This window comes from Sylvia atricapilla, chromosome 23 (genome assembly GCF_009819655.1).
Source record: "Sylvia atricapilla isolate bSylAtr1 chromosome 23, bSylAtr1.pri, whole genome shotgun sequence".
In the NCBI taxonomy this organism is placed as follows: Eukaryota; Metazoa; Chordata; class Aves; order Passeriformes; family Sylviidae; genus Sylvia; species Sylvia atricapilla.
Window position 1 is genome coordinate 5,501,957 of NC_089162.1, and position 20,675 is coordinate 5,522,631.

Sequence of the window (20,675 nt, forward strand, 5' to 3'; positions counted from 1 at the left end):
GTGGCTGTTCCTCCACCAGGATGGGCTGCAAATAAAGTAAAAAAAAAAAGGGAAATCCCAATTAAAAATTAAACAATCTTCCAATCCTTTTGAAAACAGCACGGAGTGGGCAACAATTCCTCCTGAAAAGCAAATTCCTGATAAGGACAGTGCTCAGGTCACACTACCTGGAGTTTCCAATGCGGGTAATTAACGCAAATCAAGCAAAAATCTGTCCACTTTTAATCTCCTATTCTCGGTCTCATTTATTTCCCCTTTTTGGCAGTTATTCAGCATCTTTTAGGAGCTGTTAAAACAGGAGAAGGAGAGGGGGATATTTGTCAGATGCTGGAGTTTGGGTGTTTAAAGCCATAATTTGGCAGCCAAGCGTTTGCTCCGACCCCTTGAGCCGCCCGCAGGACTGGGCTTAATTATTAATTAAGAGTTATTAAGGCGAGGGGTTTATAAATCAGCCTCGTTTGGGGTTGGCCAACATTTGGAGGATGTGCGGGAGCAGCCACCACACGAGGGCATGTGAGCTCCACGTCCTGCCGAAAAACCTGCTCAGCCCCGGCTTTTGGGAAGGGTTTAAAATAAATCCCTTTCTGGAGAGGAGCAAAACCCATCAGAGGCCGCCGAAAGGATGGGGTTTTGTGGGTGCGGTTCCTCGCGGGGTGTTTTTAAGATGTGGTGTTTTTAAGCCGTGTAGGGGTTTTGGGGTGGTTGGGTTTTTGGGAGGGTGTTTTTTTTGGGTTTGTTTGTGTTTTTTGGGTTTTTGTTTTTGTGGGGTTTTCTGGTTTTGTTTTTTTTTTTTTTGTTTTTTTGTTGTTTTTTTTTTTTTTTTTTTTAATTTGGTTTGGTTTTGGTTTGGTTTTTGGTTTTTTTTTTTTTTTTGGGGGGGGTTTTTTTTTTTTTTGAGTTGGTTTTTTTTTTGTTTTTTTTTTTGAGTTTTTTTTGGTTTTTTTGTTTTGTTTCGTTTTGTTTTTGTGTGGTTTTGGGGTTTTTTTTGGTTGTTCGTTTTTTGCCACCTGAACTTTCCGCCTTGTGGTGGGTCTTTTTTTTTGCAAGCCCGCAGCTTTTCTCTCCCCAGCAGCGAAATCTGAATTCAACAATTCACTTTTACACCGGGCTGAGGCTTGAAAGTCTCACATGAAGCAAAATCTTTAAGCTAAAAACTTGCTTTAGAATGACACGCCTGATAAGGAATATTAGATAACATTCTGTAGAGGAAAAAAAAAAAAATAAATTCACTCTTCCACACGCCGAGTTTGGATGCGAAAGAAAAGGTGAAAGAGGAGTGAAATTTGGCAAGTGGCAGCTCGGGATGACACCACTTGCTATTCCAAGAGGATTCTGGAAGGTTCCCTCACGTACCCATCAATCACCGAAAGGGTGGGATGGCTGACTAACCCGAGCCATCACTTACTCACCGCCAGAACTTCTGCAGGGGATAAATCGAGCGGCACAGCTCCCCTTCTTCTTCTCCATGGCAGCCCGAGGCAGCGGCCGTCATCCCAAAATGTCACTCCTCGGAGGGATCTCGTCAGCGGGGAAGGACAAGCATTCATCCCTGCACACACATCCTCAGTTCCCGCGGCAGAACAGTCATCGCTGCCTGACACGGAACAAAAGTCACTTTTCACCAGGATGAGGCAGCTTGAGACGTGTAAAACCTGCCTAAAAAGGCAAAGAACGACACAACTTTTTTTTTTTTTTTTTTTTTTTTTTTTTTTTTTTTTCTTTGCATCCTTCCACTCTTTTTTTTATTATTATTATTATTTTTGGGGTCCAGGCTCGTTTTGAGCTGCCTGTGCCCATTCTGTGTTCACAAAGCTCTGTGGCTGCTGCTGATTTCACAGCTTTGGTAACCAGGGAACTCAGCAGAGATCCCAGGGGTGATCCCTGGTCCCCAAATGTCAGACAGGGACCAACCCTCCAGCCCCAGATGGAGCAGGGCAGAGGAAGGGACAGGCATGGACTGGGAGAGCAAAGATTGCTGGAACAATGGAATTTTAAAATGTAAAAGCACACCTAAAGCAGAATCAGTGGGGAGAAAAAAAAAAAAATCAGCCTAAAGGGCTTTAAATTTTTTTCACACGTTCTCAGCTCTGATGGTCCTCAGGTCATTTCAAGGTCAAAGGGCCCAAGAGAGTTTCCAAACCTGCCTTTCCCAAATGTGCAGGAAATACAACAGAAGAATAATTCACTGAGAAAAGACCTGCAAAAATCTGCCTGGCCACTTCAGGACATCACAGAAATTATTGAAGGGCATTATTCACACAGTGCCAGGCTCGGGGCACTGGGAAGCTCTGACCACCCTGTTGGTACAGAAATGTTTGTGATGTCCAGTCTGGACCAGTCCTGACACGGCTTGGAGCTGTCCCATGTGTCCAGGAGCAGCTCAGCACCTCCCTGTCCACATCCCCTCCTCGGGAAGCTGCAGAGAGCCTGAGGTTGTTCCTCGGCCTCCTTTTCTCCGGGCTGGATGGATCCAGCCCCTCCCAGGGCAGCTCTGCTCCCTGTCACCTGCTGTCACCCTCTCTGGAGGCATCCTACAACATTCACGTCCTCCTGAAAGGCGCAGAGCTGCCCAGGACTGTGTGATGCTGAGCAGGATTTTGGGGAGGCTGACAGACACACCTGGGGTGGGACAAAAACTGATGGCACTGTCCCAGCGCGGGTACCGTGGTGTCCCCCCGGGCTGGTGGCAGTGTTCCCCGGGCTGGTGACAGTGGCAGTGTCCCAGCGCGGGTGCCACTGTCTCCCCCGGCGCTGCTGGCACTGTGCCCCGGGACTGATGACGGGTCCCCCGGGGCTGCTGGCACTGTCCCTTGGGGCTGCTGGCACTGTCCCTGGGGATGCTGGCACTGTCCCCCGGCTGTTGGCACTGTCCCCGGGTTGGTGCGGGCGTGTCCCGCTCGGTGCCGCGCTGTCCCCGCACTGTCCCCGGTGTTGCAGGCCATGTTCCCCGCACTGTCCCCGCACCGTCCCCTCGCTGTCCCCGCTGTCGCGGCCCGTGTCCCCTCGCTGTCACCTCCCTATCCCCGCTGTGGCGGGCCGTGTCCCCTCGCTGTCCCCTCCCTGTCCCCGGTGTCCCGGCCGTGTCCCCTCCCCTGTCCCCTCGCTGTCCCCGCTGTCGCGGGCAGTGTCCCCGCACCGTCCCCTCCCTGTCCCCGCTGTCGCGGCCCGTGTGCCCTCGCTGTCCCCGCACTGTCCCCTCCTATCCCCGCTGTCGCGCGCAGTGGTCCCCTCGCTGTCCCCTCCCTATCCCCGCTGTCGCGGGCAGTGTCCCCGCACCGTCCCCTCCCTGTCCCCGGTGTCGCCGGCCGTGTCCCCCGCACCGTCCCCTCCCTGTCCCCGGTGGTCGCCGGCCGTGTCCCCGCGCCGTCCCCTCCCTGTCCCCGCTGTCGCGGGCCGTGTCCCCGCACCGTCCCCTCCCTGTCCCCGGTGTCGCGGGCAGTGTCCCCGCACCGTCCCCTCCCTATCCCGGTGTCGAGGGCCGTGTCCCCTCGCTGTCCCCTCCCTATCCCCGCTGTCGCGGGCAGTGTCCCCACGCTGTCCCCTCCCTATCCCGGTGTCCCGGGCCGTGTCCCCTCGCTGTCCCCTCCCTATCCCCGGTGTCGCCGGCCGTCTCCCCTCGCTGTCCCCTCCCTGTCCCCGGTGTCGCCGGCCGTCTCCCCTCGCTGTCCCCTCCCTATCCCCGGTGTCGCCGGCCGTGTCCCCGCGCTGTCCCCTCCCGCGGGCCGTTGCCATGCGATGCCCCGCCCGCGGTGACGCGCGCGGTGACGCGGGCGGTGGCGGTGGGGGCAGCGCAGGGAGCCGGAGCCGCCGCCGCCCCCCGAGCGCAGCATGGTGATGGCCGAGCCCGGCGGCCCCCGGCGCTGCTGCCCCGCGGCCTCGGGCCCGTCCGCGTCGGCTTCTACGACATCGAGGGCACGCTGGGCAAGGGCAACTTCGCCGTGGTGAAGCTGGCGCGGCACCGCATCACCCGCAGCGAGGTGGGCACGGCTCGGGGGCTCCGCGGGGATGCCGCTGGGGGGGTTATTTTTTTATATGTATATATATTTTTTGTCCTTTCCGGCGCATCCCGAGGGCACCGGAGCTGCGGCTGCGGTGGGAAGGGCAGAGAGGGGGGGGTTGGTGGTTGTCCTGCTCGCATCCTTCCCAGGAACGCCTGGCAGGCCTCCCCAGGGTGGCAGCAGCTGGATGGCACCCCGAGGGTGGCACCCCGAAGATGTCACCCCATAGTGGTACCCTCGGGGTGGTGGCATCGCTGCCAGGGTGGCACCGCGAGGATGCTCCGGTGTTCCTCCGGCGGCACTTTCTGCGCCCAGCCAAGGGTCGGACCTGCTGTGCGTGCCGTGCCCTGGGTATTTGAGGGTTATTTGAGGGTTATTTTAGGGTTATTTGAGGGTTTCCTGACCTGGGTAATCACTGCCGGGTGATGTCTTCCAGCAGGAGAACTTGTGTATGTGTGTGTGTGTGTGTGTGTGTGCCGAATCCTTCAGCACAGCATCCCGCAAGTTCACCAAATCCGACCATTTTTCGCCCCTTTGTTTCGCCGCCCCCGGGAATTACCCGGGGATTGTTGTTCCTACCTGGTGCTGTACCTACAACCCGAATGAACGTCGGTCTCCTTGGGTTAAAAAATAAAAAAAAAATTAATGTAGTCGTGATCACTTTAAAAAAAAAAAAAAAGGAAAAGAACGAAAGGAGGTCTGTGATGAGAGCAATGGCTCTGGAGGATCAGCTTCCTCTTCTGTGTTGTTTTAGGGAGTTTTAGTTGCTACACCTAGAGGTGAGCTTTTGGTACGCCTCTCTCCGCTGGTCCTGGGCAGTGTTGGTGGAGAAAAGGTTCCTGCGCTGCTCTGAACCTGACAAAAGTCACGAAAATCGCTGTGCCGAGAGCAGCCTGGGAAGGGTGGGCTGCTCTGGGGGATAATTCCTGACAGGATGGGCAAAATTCCCTACAACCTGGAGCTCAGAGCAGAGCAAACCCCGGTGCCACCAGGGCCACGCTGCGATGGACGAGCTCTGCATCCCAGAGACTGCAAAAAACTTCTCCTCTTGCCTCCTTCCTCAAGTTCATAATAAACTCGAGGCTTTTTATTTTATTTTTGAGCCATTCCCCGGGCTCCAAAGTGCCAGCGGTCCCTTTCCCGAGTTTGGTGCCATGTGCCACAACTGCAGATGCTCCCCTGGAAGATGCTCAGGTGTCATTCAGCCCCTCGGTTTCTTTTTGGCAGGCTGAAAACTTTAATCTTCAGGGGTTTATTGTCGTTTTTAGAGGGCTGTGTGTTTGTTTGGCAGTGTTTGAGATGACAAAGGTTACAGAAAACACGGAGCTTAAAAAGCTCCCTAAATCCTGGATGATTCTTTCATCCGTGTCCTAAGGAATGAATTGCTGAATTCTCTTAGTCTCGAATTTTTATTTATTTTTAAACCAGCTTTTCTGTCCAGCCTGTAGCTTTTTTTTTTTTTTCCTTTTCTTTTCTTTTTTTCTCTTCTGTGGTATTTTTATAGTAAATTTGCCTGTGCTGGAGGGGTTTTTTTTTTGGTTTTTTTTTGTCAAAGTCTTTGATTTTTTGTGTCAGCTCTGACCTCTGCAGTGAGGGATGCCCGAGTGTTTTTCTGGAGCTGAATTGCTGAGTTGGTTGCTGCAAGTATTTACACAATCTTTGAGGAAGGGGAACCCTGTTAAGATCACTTCTGGTGATGTCAGAGGAAATTAATTCCAGCCAAATACTCTTTGGAATGAGCACTTCCAGTTTGGAGCAGCTCACCTGATTGTTGGCTCCCTGAGCACACAGAGTGGAAATCCTGCTCATTAATGACTCCACACTGAAGGGTTTTTCATATTTCAGCTTGTTCTGAACTGTTCCTTAAGTTGCAGTGGAAGAATATTCAGTTTTAGGGGCTGGAAGGGCCGTGCTGGTGCACCCTCAGGTCTGTGCTGCAGGAGGATGCTGGGATGCTGCTGAGACTTGCTAAAAAAATTATTTTAAAGGAGCTCCTTGACAAAGTTTCTCCTGATTTGAGCTTTTTACATCCAGAACCTCTCTGTTGTTGGGCTTTTCTAGCAGCGGCGTTTTGAAATTGTGTTTTGTGTGATTTTGACCTGTAAAATATTGGCTTTTTTTTTTTTTTTTTTTTTTTTTTTATAACACAACTCTGCCCAGCCAAATTAAAAAGATGGACTCTTATTACCTTGAATGCTGCACTTCTGGGTTGTGCACAATCCGTGTTTTTTTATGGAAAGGCTACAGATGAGAAGATAAAACTGTTGCCATAAATTGCTGGCGATTCAGAAACGAAAACAAACGTGAAGAAAAATCAGAAACCGTCGCTTGAATTAACGCAGCCCTAAAATTCCCAACGCCCAAAGGGCAGCGTGAAAGTTGGGAAAAAATGAGGGGATTAATAAAGATTTGACCCTTTTTACTGCCAGTCCACCCAGCAGGGGCTGAACCCGACCTTTGCTTGGCTTGTTTGGGATTTTTTTGGTGCCATTTGAGCGGAGGCCACGTGGCTTTTTCCTGCCACGCTCCCTTTTCTTTATCCTGCTGCCCAGAAATCCTGTGATCCCAGGGCAGCTCCTGCTAATGAGGCGTGGAAATGAGCAGAGATTTTTATTTTATTTTTTTTTTTCCTGGGGAGGAGAGGAGGAGGAGGAGGGAACAGAAATAATTGGAAGAGTAAAAGTTGGAGAAGGTGAGGGAGATTTGCTTCCAGTGAAATGGGGTGAGGATGGAATGAGGGAAAAGGTTTGGGATAGGTGTGAAATAAGGAAAAGTTTGGGATAAGGTGTGAAATAAGGGAAAAGTTTGGGATAGGTGTGAAATAAGAAAAAGTTTGGGATTGGTGAGAATAAGGAGAAGTTTGGGATTGGTGATGAAATAAGGAGAAGTTTGGGATTGGTGAGAAATAAGGAAAAAGTTTGGGATAAGTGTGAAATAAGAAGAAGGTCTGGGATAGGTGTGAAATAAGAAAAGGGTTTGGGATAGGTGTGAAATAAGGAGAAGTTTGGGATAGGTGAAGGTGCTGCTTGGAAAAATTGGGGAATTTGGGAGCCCACCCCTAAACCCCTAAATGAACCTCCCCCCTAAGGATTAATGCCCTGCAGAGGAGCTCTGCTCGCTGCTCCAGGTGAAAATAAACCTGGATTTCCCTGTGGAGCCCAGATGTGCTCTCACCTGGCTGCTGTTACCGGGAATTTGTATTTCTCCCTGGGGAAAAAAGGATGGGGAATCACCCTCCAGCCCCTGATCTGATCCGTGGCACCAGTTCAGGTGAGCTCAGGTATTGCAAAGTGAATAAATCCAGCAGCTCCCAACAAAATATGGACTTTTTCCCAGGCTGCAGGAAGTGGTGTTTGTTCATTTGAATGCATTTTATCTATTTTATCTGGGTTTAAAAACCCTGAATTTCTGTAACCTGCAGGGACAAAGCTCTGTTGGAATGTGAAACTTGTAGCTGGAGGTTCTGTTGTGGTTTTGGTGTTTGGGGTGGTTTTTTTTTTTTTTTTTCTGTTTGTTTGTGTGTTTGCTTTTTGCCTTTGTTTTTTCCTTTCAAGCACTAAATGAATAAAACAGAAACAATGCAAACTGACACTTGGAGTAGCTGAAGGAGCAGAAGAACTTTCATCTTTCCTTGACAGGCGTTTTCATCCTCACTCTTGGCAGCTGCAATTCCCAGATGTCAGGGGAGGGTTGAGCAAACTCCACTTCCCTGGGCCTCCAGTGAAAGAGGGAAGGAAATAAAGGCAGTTCCTTGGTTTTTTTTAATCGAGAAGAACCCATAAAAGCTGCAAAAACATCTTGGAATTCCTTAAAAAAACCCTGGTGATGGAGATCAGGGAAGGCAGAGGACTCCCTTTTGGTTTTCCCTGTCAGATGAAGGATGCGCTGACTTCACCTATTAAAATTTGGGATTTTTTTTTATTTTTATTTTTAATTTTTTGCTGTTTGTCTCAGAGCTGTTGGCAGTAGCTGTTGGCAAGCTGCATGTTTAGGAACAAAACAGACTTTGGAGATAGGAAACTGCTCCGTGGCTTGAAGGAGCTTCTCCACCTCTAAGAATTCCATCCCTTTTCCTGTCGCCAAGGCGCAGCTGAGCTCCTGGACAAAAAGGAGCTGCTGAGTTCCCTGTTCCTCCTCACATCCTTGGCAAGGCTTCTGCTGGGTTTGAAGTAGTTTTCTCAAGTGGTTCTGTGAAATCTTGCCTGGTCCTGGCAGGATGAAGATGCAGAATGAGCTGAGGTATTTCATTTCATCTGCATTTTCGAGTGGAGGAGCAGAGGTGGCAGCTGCTGCTCTGCTGCCTCTCCTCTGATATTTCCATTTTATGGACATGCTGAATGCACACTCGAGGTTGTGCAAGGCTTGCAAAGAGTTTTTCCTTCCGGTAGGTTTTTATTTTCTGTGCTCAACAGCGACTTTTTAACCAAAAGCTTCACGGTCATCAGGCGAAACCTGGTTTGATGTCACGCTGGGAGGTTTGTAAGCTAAAAAATCTATTGAAATATATTTAAAAATCTATTTCAACTGGAAATGCCACTCGTTCTTCACGAGTTTGTGGCTCAGGATATCTTTGATCAGTGGCAGAGCTGTGCTCAGGATTGTTTCAGGTCCCTGTGGTTGCACAGTGATGCTCACCGTGGAATGCTGCAGCTCATCAATGATTATTTCCTTTATTGCCAAGGATTTTTTTTTGAGATAAAGCATAAGTTTGATAGAAATCGAGGAGGTGACAAACAGGAGAAGCAGCAGATGGATTTTCATTGGTCAGAGCAGCATCTTCACCATTTAAACCACAAAAACTTTCCAAGAATGAGCTGGAATTTTTCAGGTTTTGCCTGCCTTGAGCATCACAGTTCCCTTCTGGTTCTCAGCTTCGTGTTGTGGAGGAATAATTCAGGGTTAATGCTGGAAATTTCTGTGTTTGCAGGTTGAGTTCTGTGGGATGTGAACCCCTTTTGATTGTTTTGAATGGCTGTGTGTGTCAGGATGACCAGAAATTCGGGTTAGGTTTTGATAAAGCTGTTTTGCTCAAAAATTTTGGACGTTAAAAAAAAAAAAAAAATCCCACACCTCTCTTTTGAACAAAAAAAAAAAAAAAACACCACAACAAAACACTCAAAACCAACTTTTTTTGTTTGTTTTGGCTAACTCAGCTCTGGAAAAAGCACCTTCAAAACAACCCCCAAATTTGCACGAATTTTACAGTTTATTGGCTCACAAGAGAATTTCATTTTCCTGGGGCCTGGGGGAAAAATCAGGGGCTTCTGAAGAGAAAAAAAATGAGAGCAAACTGAAAGCAACAAACAGTTAATTGTGAATTCAGGTGGGCCCATAACCATCAGTGCTGGAGCAGATAATGAGCTCACCTCCCGCGGATTTCTGCTCTCCCATGTTCAATAGTTTGTGAAATTCTGTTGTAATTAGAAGCATTTGTGGGACTCACGATGTTTGCTCCTGCTTCAGCATGAATAAAGTGACATTCAGGGTGAATAAACACCATTTCTAGATTCAGCATTTTGTGCAGGGGCCGTGTTTTCACTTTCTTCCCCGTTTCAATTTTAAAATTGGTTTTCTGGTGGAGCTTTTTTCAATGCCCTCAGCATCTACAGTTATCTTCCCTTTGCATTTATTGGCTAAAAACAAGGTCAGCAGGGCCAGGATGTGTTTTGTGAACTAATTGAGATGTGTTTCCAAGGTTTGACTGATAAATTTATCTGCAGAGTTGGTTTTTTTTTTCCCTCTGAAAGGATGAACTGCAGATCCAGTTTTTAATAACAGCGCTGGAATTAATTAAACATGTCACAGCTGCAACTGCACAGATCCCCTGTGCTTGGATTATTCGTGTGGAGCCAGGAGTTCTTCTCCTAAAACATCATTTTGTGGGACTCAGATTTTGTCACCTTGACTCCAGAAAGGAGCTTTTTTTTAAGAAGATTTTGGTCACTGCAAATTGCTGATTTAAGAGGAGCTGGAGCACTGGCCTCCCTCACCTGTTCTGCACCGTCCATTCCATGGACAAATCTGCTTTTTCTCACTGAAAACCTTCATTTTCTCATTAAAAACCTGCTTTTTCTCATTAAAAACCTGCTTTTTCTCACTGAAAACCTTCATTTTCTCATTATAAACCTGCTTTTTCTCATTAAAAATCTGCTTTTTCTCACTGAAAACTTTCATTTTCTCATTAAAACCCTGTTTTTTCTCACTGAAAACCTGTTTTTCCTCCCCTGCTGATATGGCTGAGAGCCCTGCAGCCCCTTAGAGGGACCCCTGACACTTTTCAGTGCTGCCCCTGGTGTATTTTTCAGTCTGGGATTTATATCTCAGAACTCCCCAGAAAGCCTCCAGGTACCTGGGGCTGCATAATTCCCTTTCTAATGAGGGTAAACTCGTCAGGAGCACGTCAAGGGGTGTTTTTAAACCAATTTTTTTTTTGCTGTTTTTCTGCAGGTGGCAATAAAAATCATTGACAAATCCCAGCTGGATGCTGTGAATCTGGAGAAGATCTACAGGGAGGTGCAGATAATGAAGATGCTCGACCACCCCCACATCATAAAACTTTACCAGGTAGGCTTAAAGGGGCTTTTCCCCCACTTTTTTTTTCCATTTTCCCCACTTTTTTCCGCTTTTTTCCCTCCTCTCTCTTAGTTGTGTTAAATACAGATGAAGATCCCAGTTAAAATTAATTTCTCACAAAAGAAACTGGGCACTTGGTTCTTTAAAATATCCATGCTCCAGGTAGAGATGAGGCTTGAGGAGTTAAATTTGCCTCGATAATATCATCCCTCAGCTCCTTTCTGAGTGCAGGACACTGCCCAAAAGTGCCAGAGGAGAGGCTGAGAATATTTAAATGAAATCTGAAAATCAGCAGGGTCACTCGAAGGGATGGTTACGTCCTGCTCACTCCTTCAGTCACTGGGTAAAAAAATAAAAAAAATGCATCTGATAAATGGGTTTATTTTTAAAATAAAGTCATTCAAATTATCTCCCTGTTTAGCTTTGATTTGTGAGCAGTCTCTTGGGACTTTCAGGGCTGTTAATAAATAAAATGCAAAATGAAATTCAGTGTGGGTCTTGCCCAAGTTCAAGTTCAGCTCACTGAGGTTATTGAAATAAACCCCAAAACGTGTTGGAATTGTTGAAATCCTGAAGTCTTGACAGGACTTTTTTGGAATGGAGGATTTTTCACTCTCAGTGAAGCTCTGGATTATTTTGTTTGCACACTTTGGGGGGACTGTGACAGCTCCGTGTGCGAGGCAGAACTTTCACACCTTTAGGAGAGAACCATGAAAATAAAAATCCTTTGGGGTGTTTGTTGGCTTTTATTTTTTAATTTTTTTTTGCTCTTCTCACCAGCAAATAAATCACAGCGTGTGATTTCTGCATCCACAGGTGATGGAGACCAAAAGCATGCTGTACCTCGTGACAGAGTTTGCCAAAAATGGGGAGATTTTTGGTAAGCAGAAGAAATATTTCCGTGTCCAGCTTTTTAATGCGCTCCTGTGTAAATAAGGATTTTTTTTTTTTGGGTCTGTTATCAGAGGTATAATATTTCTGTGCACCTGCAGAGTTAAAAAACTTTTAGTTTTAAATCCCATTTCTTCTGTTTCGGTTGGTTTCCAGTGCCCCTTGTCCTTTTGCTTTGGCTTTGTGTCAGGACAAAAATCCTGCTCCTTTGGCTGTGAATCTCAAATCACTTCTGGTTTCTGTTCTATTACAATAAAATGGAAAAAAAAAACCCCAAAACCAACCAAACCAACCCCAAACCCTGCTTATTTCCTTTATTGCCAAGGGGTTTGTTTTTTTTTTTTTTTTGTTTTTTTTTTGAGATAAAGCATAAGTTCAATAGAAAACGAGGAGGTGACAAACAGGAGAAGCAGCAGATGCTCCACGTTGGATTTTCATTGGTCAGAGCAGTCTCTTCACCATTTAAACCACAAAAACTTTCCAAGAACGAGCTGGAATGGTGTATGGTGTAGCCAGAGAGCGATAAGAGGTTGAAATAAACTGATCAAACTCGGAGTTTTTCTGGCAGAATTGGCTTTTGCAGGATGCTCGGGGCTGTGCGGCTCTTCGCTGCGGGAGTTCTGGGGAGATATTCCAGCAGCTCCTGGATATCCTCAGCAAATTCCAGCTGCTTTGGAGAGTGGCTGCTGTGCCCAGGGGCTGGCCCCGTGCCCTGTTTGCACTCTGGTTAATGCACAACCCCCGGTGCTGCAGGATCCCACAATAAATGACCTTTTCTGGGCAGGCTGAAACCTTCAGAACCTTTAAATACAAACCCCTGACAGGCCAGAGCCATAAAAGCAAAGGACAGCTCGGCTTCATTAACTTGTTTGCCTCATTGCTACCCTCTGATGGATTAGGAGCTCGGGGAGGTGCCTGGTGCTCGGGGCTAATTGAGTTTGTGCCTTTGATTAGCTGACTTCACCTTGATATCATATGATTTGTCACTCACCCCGGGCCCGGATGATATTTAGCTTGCAAATATTATGATCTTCCCCTCGCTGCCAGGCTTTTGTTTGTTCTTGGGCTTTGCCAAGTGAAAGCCAAGCTGGGAGTGTGTGAGCTGGGGATGGAGCTGCAGCTCCCAGGGATCAGCCCTGGCCGTGGATCAAAGTTTAAATTAAATTATTGCCCGAGTTGCAAAGCCCCTGAATGATACCTGAATTCAGAATCTCCTAAAACGTAGGTTAACAAAGCCCCCTAAATGGTGTTTTAATTAAAAGTCCCATAAAACACAGGCTAACAAAGCCATCTAAATGAGAATTTAATCAAAAATCCCCTAAAACACAGGTTAACGTGATATTTGAATTCAAAATCTCCTAAAACACAGGCTAAAAAACACCCCTAAATGGAATTTTAATTAAAGGTCCCATAAAACACAGGCTAACAAAGCCATCTGAATGAGAATTTAATCAAAAATCCCCTAAAACACGGGTTAACATGATATTTGAATTCAAAATCTCCTAAAACACAGGTTAACAACACCCCTAAATGATATCTGAATTCAAAATCTCCTAAAACACAGGCTAAAAAAGCCCCCTAAATGGTATTTTAATTAAAAATCCCCTAAAACACAGGTTAACAAAGCCCTCTAAATGATATTTGAATTCAAAATCACCTAAAACACTGGCTAAAAAACACCCCTAAATGGTATTTTAATTAAAAGTCCCATAAAACATGGGCTAACTAAATGATACGTAATTAAAAGTCCCCTAAAACAGAGGTTAACAAAGCCCCTAAATGATCTTTGAATTAAAAATCCCCTAAAACACAGGCTGCCAAAGCCCCTAAATGATAATTTAATCAAAAATATCATAAATAATTATCATAAATAATCAAAAACCCCCCAAAACCCAGGCCACCCAAGCCAGGTTTGGAGCTGTGTTGGGCAGGATGCTGCTGCTGGGATCTCTGATGTTACTTCTTTTAGAAGATCACATTAATATAAAACACATAAATTGTGTGTATTAAAATCAATCAGATCTCTGTGCGTTTGATTTCATTCTTTGGGGGCTGTTTGGGGACAGTTCTGAGCCCACCCCAGCAGCTGATTCTCTGATTTTTTTTTTTTTGTGCCCCTTACACCAGGATTTGGCCGTGGGACTTGTTCCTGTCACTGAGCTGCTGCTGCTCCCTTTGTTTTTTATTCCTGAGGATAAATGAAGCCTTTGGTTTCAGGGCTGACATGGGTTCTTTACAAACGTAATCAAATATGAAAAAAACAAAATGTTCTCTCGTGGTGAAGACCAGAGAGAGGTCAGGATGGGGCACCTTTTGGGGTTACTTGTTTTATTTCCAGAAATTTAAAAACTAAAAAATAAAATAAAATTATTTTTTATCCACCACACGGCCGCTGCTGAGGCTTCAGAGGGAGAAGGGTGATGTGAAACTTTGAGGAATTAAAGTATCCAGGGTGGTGAAGGAAATTATTCCAAGCATTCCCCATGAGTTGTGTAATGAAAATATTGGGAAAATATTGACCAGGTGGCTGTAGGAGAAGGAGCAGAGAAGAGTTTCCTCTTTTCTTTCCAGTTTTTTTTGGTGGGTTGAGTGGTGGAACGACAAGTTGGACGCTGGTTTGAGTTCCCTTGTGCTGATTACTGGGGAGAAATTAAATTTCACTGTTGTTGCTTGTTGCCCAGTCCATTTAAACCTGAATTCCTTGATTTATGAGGATTTGAGCTCCCAGGTTGTGAAGGTGTTGGTCAGGTGACCATAAAAGGAGGAGCAGAGGAAAATTCCCTTATTTTTCCCATTTTTTTCGAAGGGTTGAGTGGGAGAACAACAAGCTGAAAACTGGTTTGAGTTCCTTTGTGCTGATCATTGGGAAGAAATCACTGAGTTTTAGTGTTGTCTGAGTCCATTTAAACCTGATTTCCTTGATTTCTGCTGCTTTTATTTCCAGATTACCATGAGTAAAATATTGTGCAAATACTGCCCAGGTGGCCATAAAAGAAGGAGCAGAGAAAAATTCCCTTATTTTTTCTGTTTTTTTGGAGAGTTGACTGGGAGAACATCAAGCTGAAAACTGATTTGAGTTCCTGTGTGCTGATTATTAGGAAGAAATTATTAAGTTCCATGATTGTCACCTGAGTCCATTTAAACCTGATTTGTTGGAGTTCTGCTGTTTTTAATTCTCATGATTTCTGTCATGAAAACACGTGAGAAATACCGACCAGGTGGCCATAAAAGAAGGACCAGAGAAAAAATTCCTTACTTTTTCCATTTTTTCAGAGGGTTAAGAGGCTGCAAACCGGTTCAGTTCTCCTTTTGGGGAAAACCATTAAATGTCAATGTTTTTACTTGCTGTCCAACCTGCTTTATACCAAATTTGTTGGAGTTCTGCTGCTTTTTATTCTCATGACTTCTGTCATGAAAACACGTGAGAAATACCGACCAGGTGGCCATAAAAGAAGGACTTTTATGAAGAAAAGAAGAAAAAAAAAAAAAAAATCTCTTTTACTTTTCCAGAATATCGACTAGGACATTCCGAACCTGCTCACCAATTCGCTTCTCCTCGTGCTAATTTTTTTTTTTTTGCTGGGGGGAGAAACCCAAAGAAATGCCAATGTTTTTTGCCTGGTTGAAAGCAGAGGGATGCTGAATGATTGCTTTCCCTTGCCCAGATTACCTGGCCAGCCACGGGCGCCTGAGCGAGGCCGAGGCGCGGCGCAAGTTCTGGCAGATCCTGTCGGCTGTGGAGTATTGCCACGGCAGGAAAATCGTGCACAGGGACCTCAAGGCTGAGAACCTGCTGCTGGATAACAACATGAACATCAAAATTGCAGGTAAGCCAGGGCAGCAGCGCCTTGGGTGTGATGTGGGTTTTTTTTTTTAATTTATTTTATATGGTTTTTTTTAATTTTATTTTAAATTTATTTTTATTTTATTTTATTTATTTTATATGGTTTTTTTTTAATTTTATTTTTTATGTGTTTTTAGTTGTTTCTTGAGATGTATTTTTATTTCTTTATTGAGATGTAGTTTTTATTTCTTTATTTCGGTTTTTATTTATATGCAAATTCGTTTCGTTGTATTTTTTTATTGATTTACGCGTGGTTTTTATTTATTTTAAAGGTAGTGTTTATTTAGATGGCTTTATTTATTTATACGTATTTTTATTTATTTAGATGTACTTTTAGTTTATTTATTTAGTTTATATATTTAGTTTATGTATTTTTATTTATTTATTTATTATATGTAATTTTATTTATTTTATATGCATTTTAATTATATGTGATTATATTGATTTTGATTTTTAATTTATTTATATGTAGTTTTATTTATTTTATCTGTATTTTATTTATTTTTATATGTATTTTTATTTATTTTTATATGTGTTTTTATTTATTTTTATATGTATTTTTATTTATTTCAAAATATACTTTTTATTTATTTATATGTATTTTTATTTATTTTTGTGTATTTTTATTTATATGTATTTTATTTGGTTTTAATGTATTTTTATTTATTTTTATATATATTTTTTAAGTTTATATGTACTATTTATTTATTCATTTATATGTATTTTTTAAAATTTATTTATTTACATGGTTTAAATCCCCCCCCTCCACTGATTGGTTCATTCCTTTGTGGTTTTCCCACTTGAATATTTTTCTCACTTGAATATTTTCCCTTAGTTAGGTGTCAAAGTCCATCCAAATTTCCAATATTAACTTCCAGAAAGGAAAAAAAAAATTAAAAAAATAAAACCCTAGACATTTTTTTTGTGTCTTTAAAGCTGCCAGATGTTCAGGTTAAAACAGAGTTAATCAAATAACTTCTTTCAACATTAAAAAAAACAAGACTCAAAATGGAAGCTTATTGATTTTTTTCCCCCCTTTTTGCATGCATGATTTCACTTTAATTATAAATTTAGACACAGCAGATGTTGCTAGCAATAGAAAGTATTTTCATCACAATTCCATGCTGACTTTAGCCCAGAGAGGCTGGAAATGGGTAAAATAAAGAATATTGGGGTTTGGGGAATATTTGTTGAACCTCAGTTTTCAATAAGAGGGGAGCAGCAGGAGAAGGGCAGGGAAGGAGGAGTGAAGGGAAGAGAAGGAATTTCCCTTTCTCAGCCTGACAAAGGTGAAATGATAAAACATTCCTGATCATCCCTGGCTTAATTTTCTTTTTTTAATTTCCCTCTTGGTGTTTTTGGCGTGGTGAAAGGGGCCTTTGGAGCCTTCCCCTGGTGGGGAAATGGGAAATCTGCCATTTGTGGGGTGGTTTTTATTTTCCTTTTCCCATTTCTGATTCCATCTTTGAATTCCCCCCCAGCACTTGAATTCTCTGATTTCACCCTTGAATTCCCCCCCAGCACTTGAATTCTCTGATTCCATCTTTGAATTCACCCCCAGCACCTGAATTCTCTGATTTCATCCTTGAATTCACCCCCAGCACTCTGCCATTTGTGAGGTTGGGTTTTTTTTTTCCTTTTCCCATCTCTGATTCCATCCTTGAATTCACCTGGCGAACGATGGCCGAGAGAGAATTCCTTCACCGGGGCAGGTTATAGGGAGTCAATCCTAAATTTCCTCACTAATTACAGTCTGAGGGCTGCCACTCCCCCCCTGGCCCCGAGGAGCTGAGCTGAAAAAAGGGAATTTTTGTGCTCTTCTTCATCTGGGCTTTATCTCACCTTTCTGCCCTCTGCTCCCTCTGCACATCCCTGTGCAGCTCGTGACGTTCCGCTGGAGTTTTCCAGAGCTCCTCAGGGCTCTCAGCTCCTGCACCCAAAACTTTTCCTGCCCTGCACATCCTGAACCTTCCAGGGATGAAAAATCCCCTGGGAGAAACCGACTTCTCCCTCCAAAGCACCTCAGAGGAGCCACGAGCTGCTGTGTCCTGGGGGATTTCAGTGCTGGAGCTCTGCAGCTCTCCATAAAACCACCGAAATGTCAGTGAGGAGATTCCATCAGCCCTGCCCTGCCTCTGCTGCTCCACTTCTCCAGGGCAGAAAGTTAATTACAGCTGGGCTGGATGCAAATGAACCCATTAAATGGTGGGTTTTTTCCGTGGAATTTGGGGTTGTGTCAGTTTGATAGGAGCTGGAGGGAAGTTCAGGCTGCTGGAAAGTTTTTGGTAGTGCTTCGTGCCCAGCCAGCGGTTGGATTTTTCACTCTAAAGGAGATGGATGATGAACTCCACGGTGTTTATCTGGGATTTTTGGAGTTATCTGGTGCTGTGCAGATCCTTGGGAACAGCCTCTTCCAGTTGTGCATCTTGTTTGTGGCTTTTTTATCAGGCTGGGGAAGGGCAGAGGGCAGCCAGGGTCCCAGCTCTGATATAGCTGGCCTTTTCCTCTGGCTCCAGTTAATGTAGGAAATGAAAAAATCCAGCACAAGAATTGATGAATTATTTTGATAAAGGTCCTTGGTTCATTCTGCTGCTTCCAGGACTTTGGTTGAAGCTTTTTGCTCTTCAAGGCTACAACAGTTTTTAGTCAAATGCTGAAAAAATGCACGGAGTTACCTCTGTATTTCAGCCAAAAGGAGAAGTAACTTCAAAAATGTTCTAAAACCTGTGGGTTCATGAGGTTGCCACCTTTGATGCCTGAGGCTGGTCTGAATTCTGATATTTTTGTGTTAATATTGCTCTGGAAGGACGGGGCCAGGCAGAATTCAAAGGGTCTTTTCTCTCCCACTGACTGGACAACAAACAGGATGAGTCAAGAACCTGAGGTGGGAGCTTTGATAGGTTGGTTCTCTAGAAGACAACGAGATGGTTGGGAGCAAAACCCTCAAATTTTAGCCTAAGTAGCAAAACTGAGGATGTTAGTGGGATAAAAAGTCCACTGAGGAGGGGGAAGATGAGGGATTGAGGTAGGATTTGTGCCCAGCACATCCCTGCCTGCCTCTCCCCAAAGCTGCCTTGGTGTGGGATCCCGTCTCCCGGGGGGTTTGCTGCTTTTTGAGGGCATCACTTGGGGCCATTTGAGCTCCTCCTGGTTCTCACCGAGTGAGAAATCCCCAATCCAGCTGGGAGCAGCTCCTCCTCCTCCTGCACATCCCCCTGATGCCTGCAGCAGCCCAGGTAAGCAGAGACTGGTGTTTTGAAGAAGGTTGAAGCTGCTGCTGGCCAAAAATGCGCACTGACGTCAGGAGAGGCTGCCCAGCACTCAGCCCCTGAAGTGGGTCAGCTTTTTGTTGCTGCCACAGCTCTCCTACCTTGCCTTTATCAGCACCTCGCAGGCTCACATTTCTGCTGCCCACAAAAGCTCCCCGTGGCTCTCTGCAGATTGAGTTCTGCCGGGAATTGGAGGGGGGATGGATTAATTATAGCTCTGGAGCTGCTTCTCGGAGGGTTCTGGAGGTACAAAACCAGAGCTCTGGATGCTCTCAGCAGAAGTTGCAGCAGCTCTGGCAAAAGGAGCTCCCGTTTCTCAGATTTGCAAATGGGGCTGAAATCTCAGTCTGTTTCCATTTTTAACGGGAAAACAGATTCCTCTGCCGTGATGTGCGCTAGAGAAAAAAAAATTAAAAAAAAAATAAAAATGATACCTTCGAAATTTCAGGATTGTTCTAAAGGGGGTGATGAGATTGAGAAACCAAATTCCACCAGTGTGCAGAGCCAATATTTGCAGATTGCACAAACACGGAGTTTATTCAGCTGAACACAATGCTGCAAGTGATGGCCTTTATTTTTTGGGTTTTTTTTTTTGTAATTTGGGTTGGTTTTTTTTTTTTAACGTGCAGATTCAGGGAAATGTTAAGGAGATCATTCCATTATATAATCTCAGTCCTCTGGTAATGAGCCCAATTTCAGGCCTTTTGGCATTCTGTGGCTGGCATATATTTGTTTGGTTTTTTAGAGGGCTGCCTTCCCTCGAACATCAGGAGTGTTTCCTCTGAAACCCATTTTTTAACCCATTTTTTTGGGGTTTAAAACGACCCCTTTGCATCCAGAATGGCTGTGGCACATCAGCAATGGCAAAGGAGGAACAAGGTGGAAAGATGAGGGACTCATGATTATTTTGTGCTTAACTGAATCCTGGCCACTCCAAAAAGTGGGACAACTCAACTGACAGTGCAGTAATTAAAAATTGAGGAAGCCCCATGGACCAAGCATCCAGGAGCCTGCCTAAATCCTGATTTTATTTTTTTTCTTTAAACGGGTTTTCGTGGATGCTGTCCATACTGGAGTGCTTACAAATTGTTTCCCAGCAATTTGTGAGGGAAGAATAATGGAAACAAAAAAGGGGTGAGCACAGGAACTTGTGCACCCTGACAAATATCTGATCTCCCCCACCCAGGGAATTATTTTGTCCAACAACAGAGCAAGAATTGGATGATTTTTTTTTTTAAAGCAGAGAGCCAGTTGCTGACACGCTGGTTTTAATTCCTGCATGACATGAAAGAGCCCAGTGCCAGTCAGGAGGTGTCTGGCAGCGCTTTGTGCTGAAATTCAGGATTTTGCTCTTTCATTGGCCATGAAAAGGAGGGAAAATCGAAGATTTAGGAGTTCAGGGCTGAGGCAGAGGGGGAAATCGTTATCCAGGTGGATCAGGCAGCACTCCCAGGCACTGGGGAGGAATTCCCACCGCTGTGCCTTGGCTGCTCCTTCTGGTGGCAATTCACAGCCCTCTCATTCATGGATTTGCCTGATCAGGCTCAATGGTCTGTGCTGTCACCAGACCATGGGAGCCAGCCAAAAGCTGCTCTTCCACCCCGTTAAACTCTGCCAGTTCTGCACTTCTCCTGCCTGCAGCAGCTCTGGGTGTCCTTGCTCCCTGAGCCCCTTTGGGTGACCAGAAATAAAACCAGGGTGGGTGATGAAATGAATCACCTCGGGATAATAATGACATAAAAACCATCAGGCTGCTCTGATATCGGCTCAGATGTCTTCTCTTTTTTTTTGGTGATTTCTTCAAAGAGGTGATTTTAAACCCCAGCTTGGACAGGCAAAGAATTCCACTTTTTTTGTTGGGTTTTTTTCTGAGGTTTGAAATCCCTGTGCTCCCAAGCAGGTCACGCTCACAAATAAATGTTCTTGTACTTGTGAATCTGATAGGAAGATTTATGAGGGTGGCACCCGAGTGAGAGCTGCAATTCAGAGATAAAAAAACCCTGATGTTTGTCTGCAGCTCTACGAGGATGTTAAAAACCTGACAAAATCCGAGATAAGTGAGGGGAGAAATCAGATTTTGAGGACACCTACACGGAGTGG

At 44.9% G+C, this 20,675-nt stretch overlaps 1 protein-coding gene across 1 annotated transcript in view; it reads left to right on the forward strand.

The window, feature by feature from the left end:
* The first annotated feature begins 3,809 nt into the window (after window positions 1-3,809).
* SIK2 (salt inducible kinase 2) overlaps window positions 3,810-20,675 on the forward strand; it is a 35,201-nt gene continuing 18,335 nt past the window's right edge. The window contains exons 1-4 of the mRNA XM_066334759.1: window positions 3,810-3,977; window positions 10,446-10,562; window positions 11,388-11,451; window positions 15,128-15,289. Of these exons, the coding sequence (XP_066190856.1) occupies window positions 10,521-10,562; window positions 11,388-11,451; window positions 15,128-15,289 (268 nt within the window). The 5' untranslated portion in view covers window positions 3,810-3,977; window positions 10,446-10,520. The remainder of the gene's footprint in view (window positions 3,978-10,445; window positions 10,563-11,387; window positions 11,452-15,127; window positions 15,290-20,675) is intronic.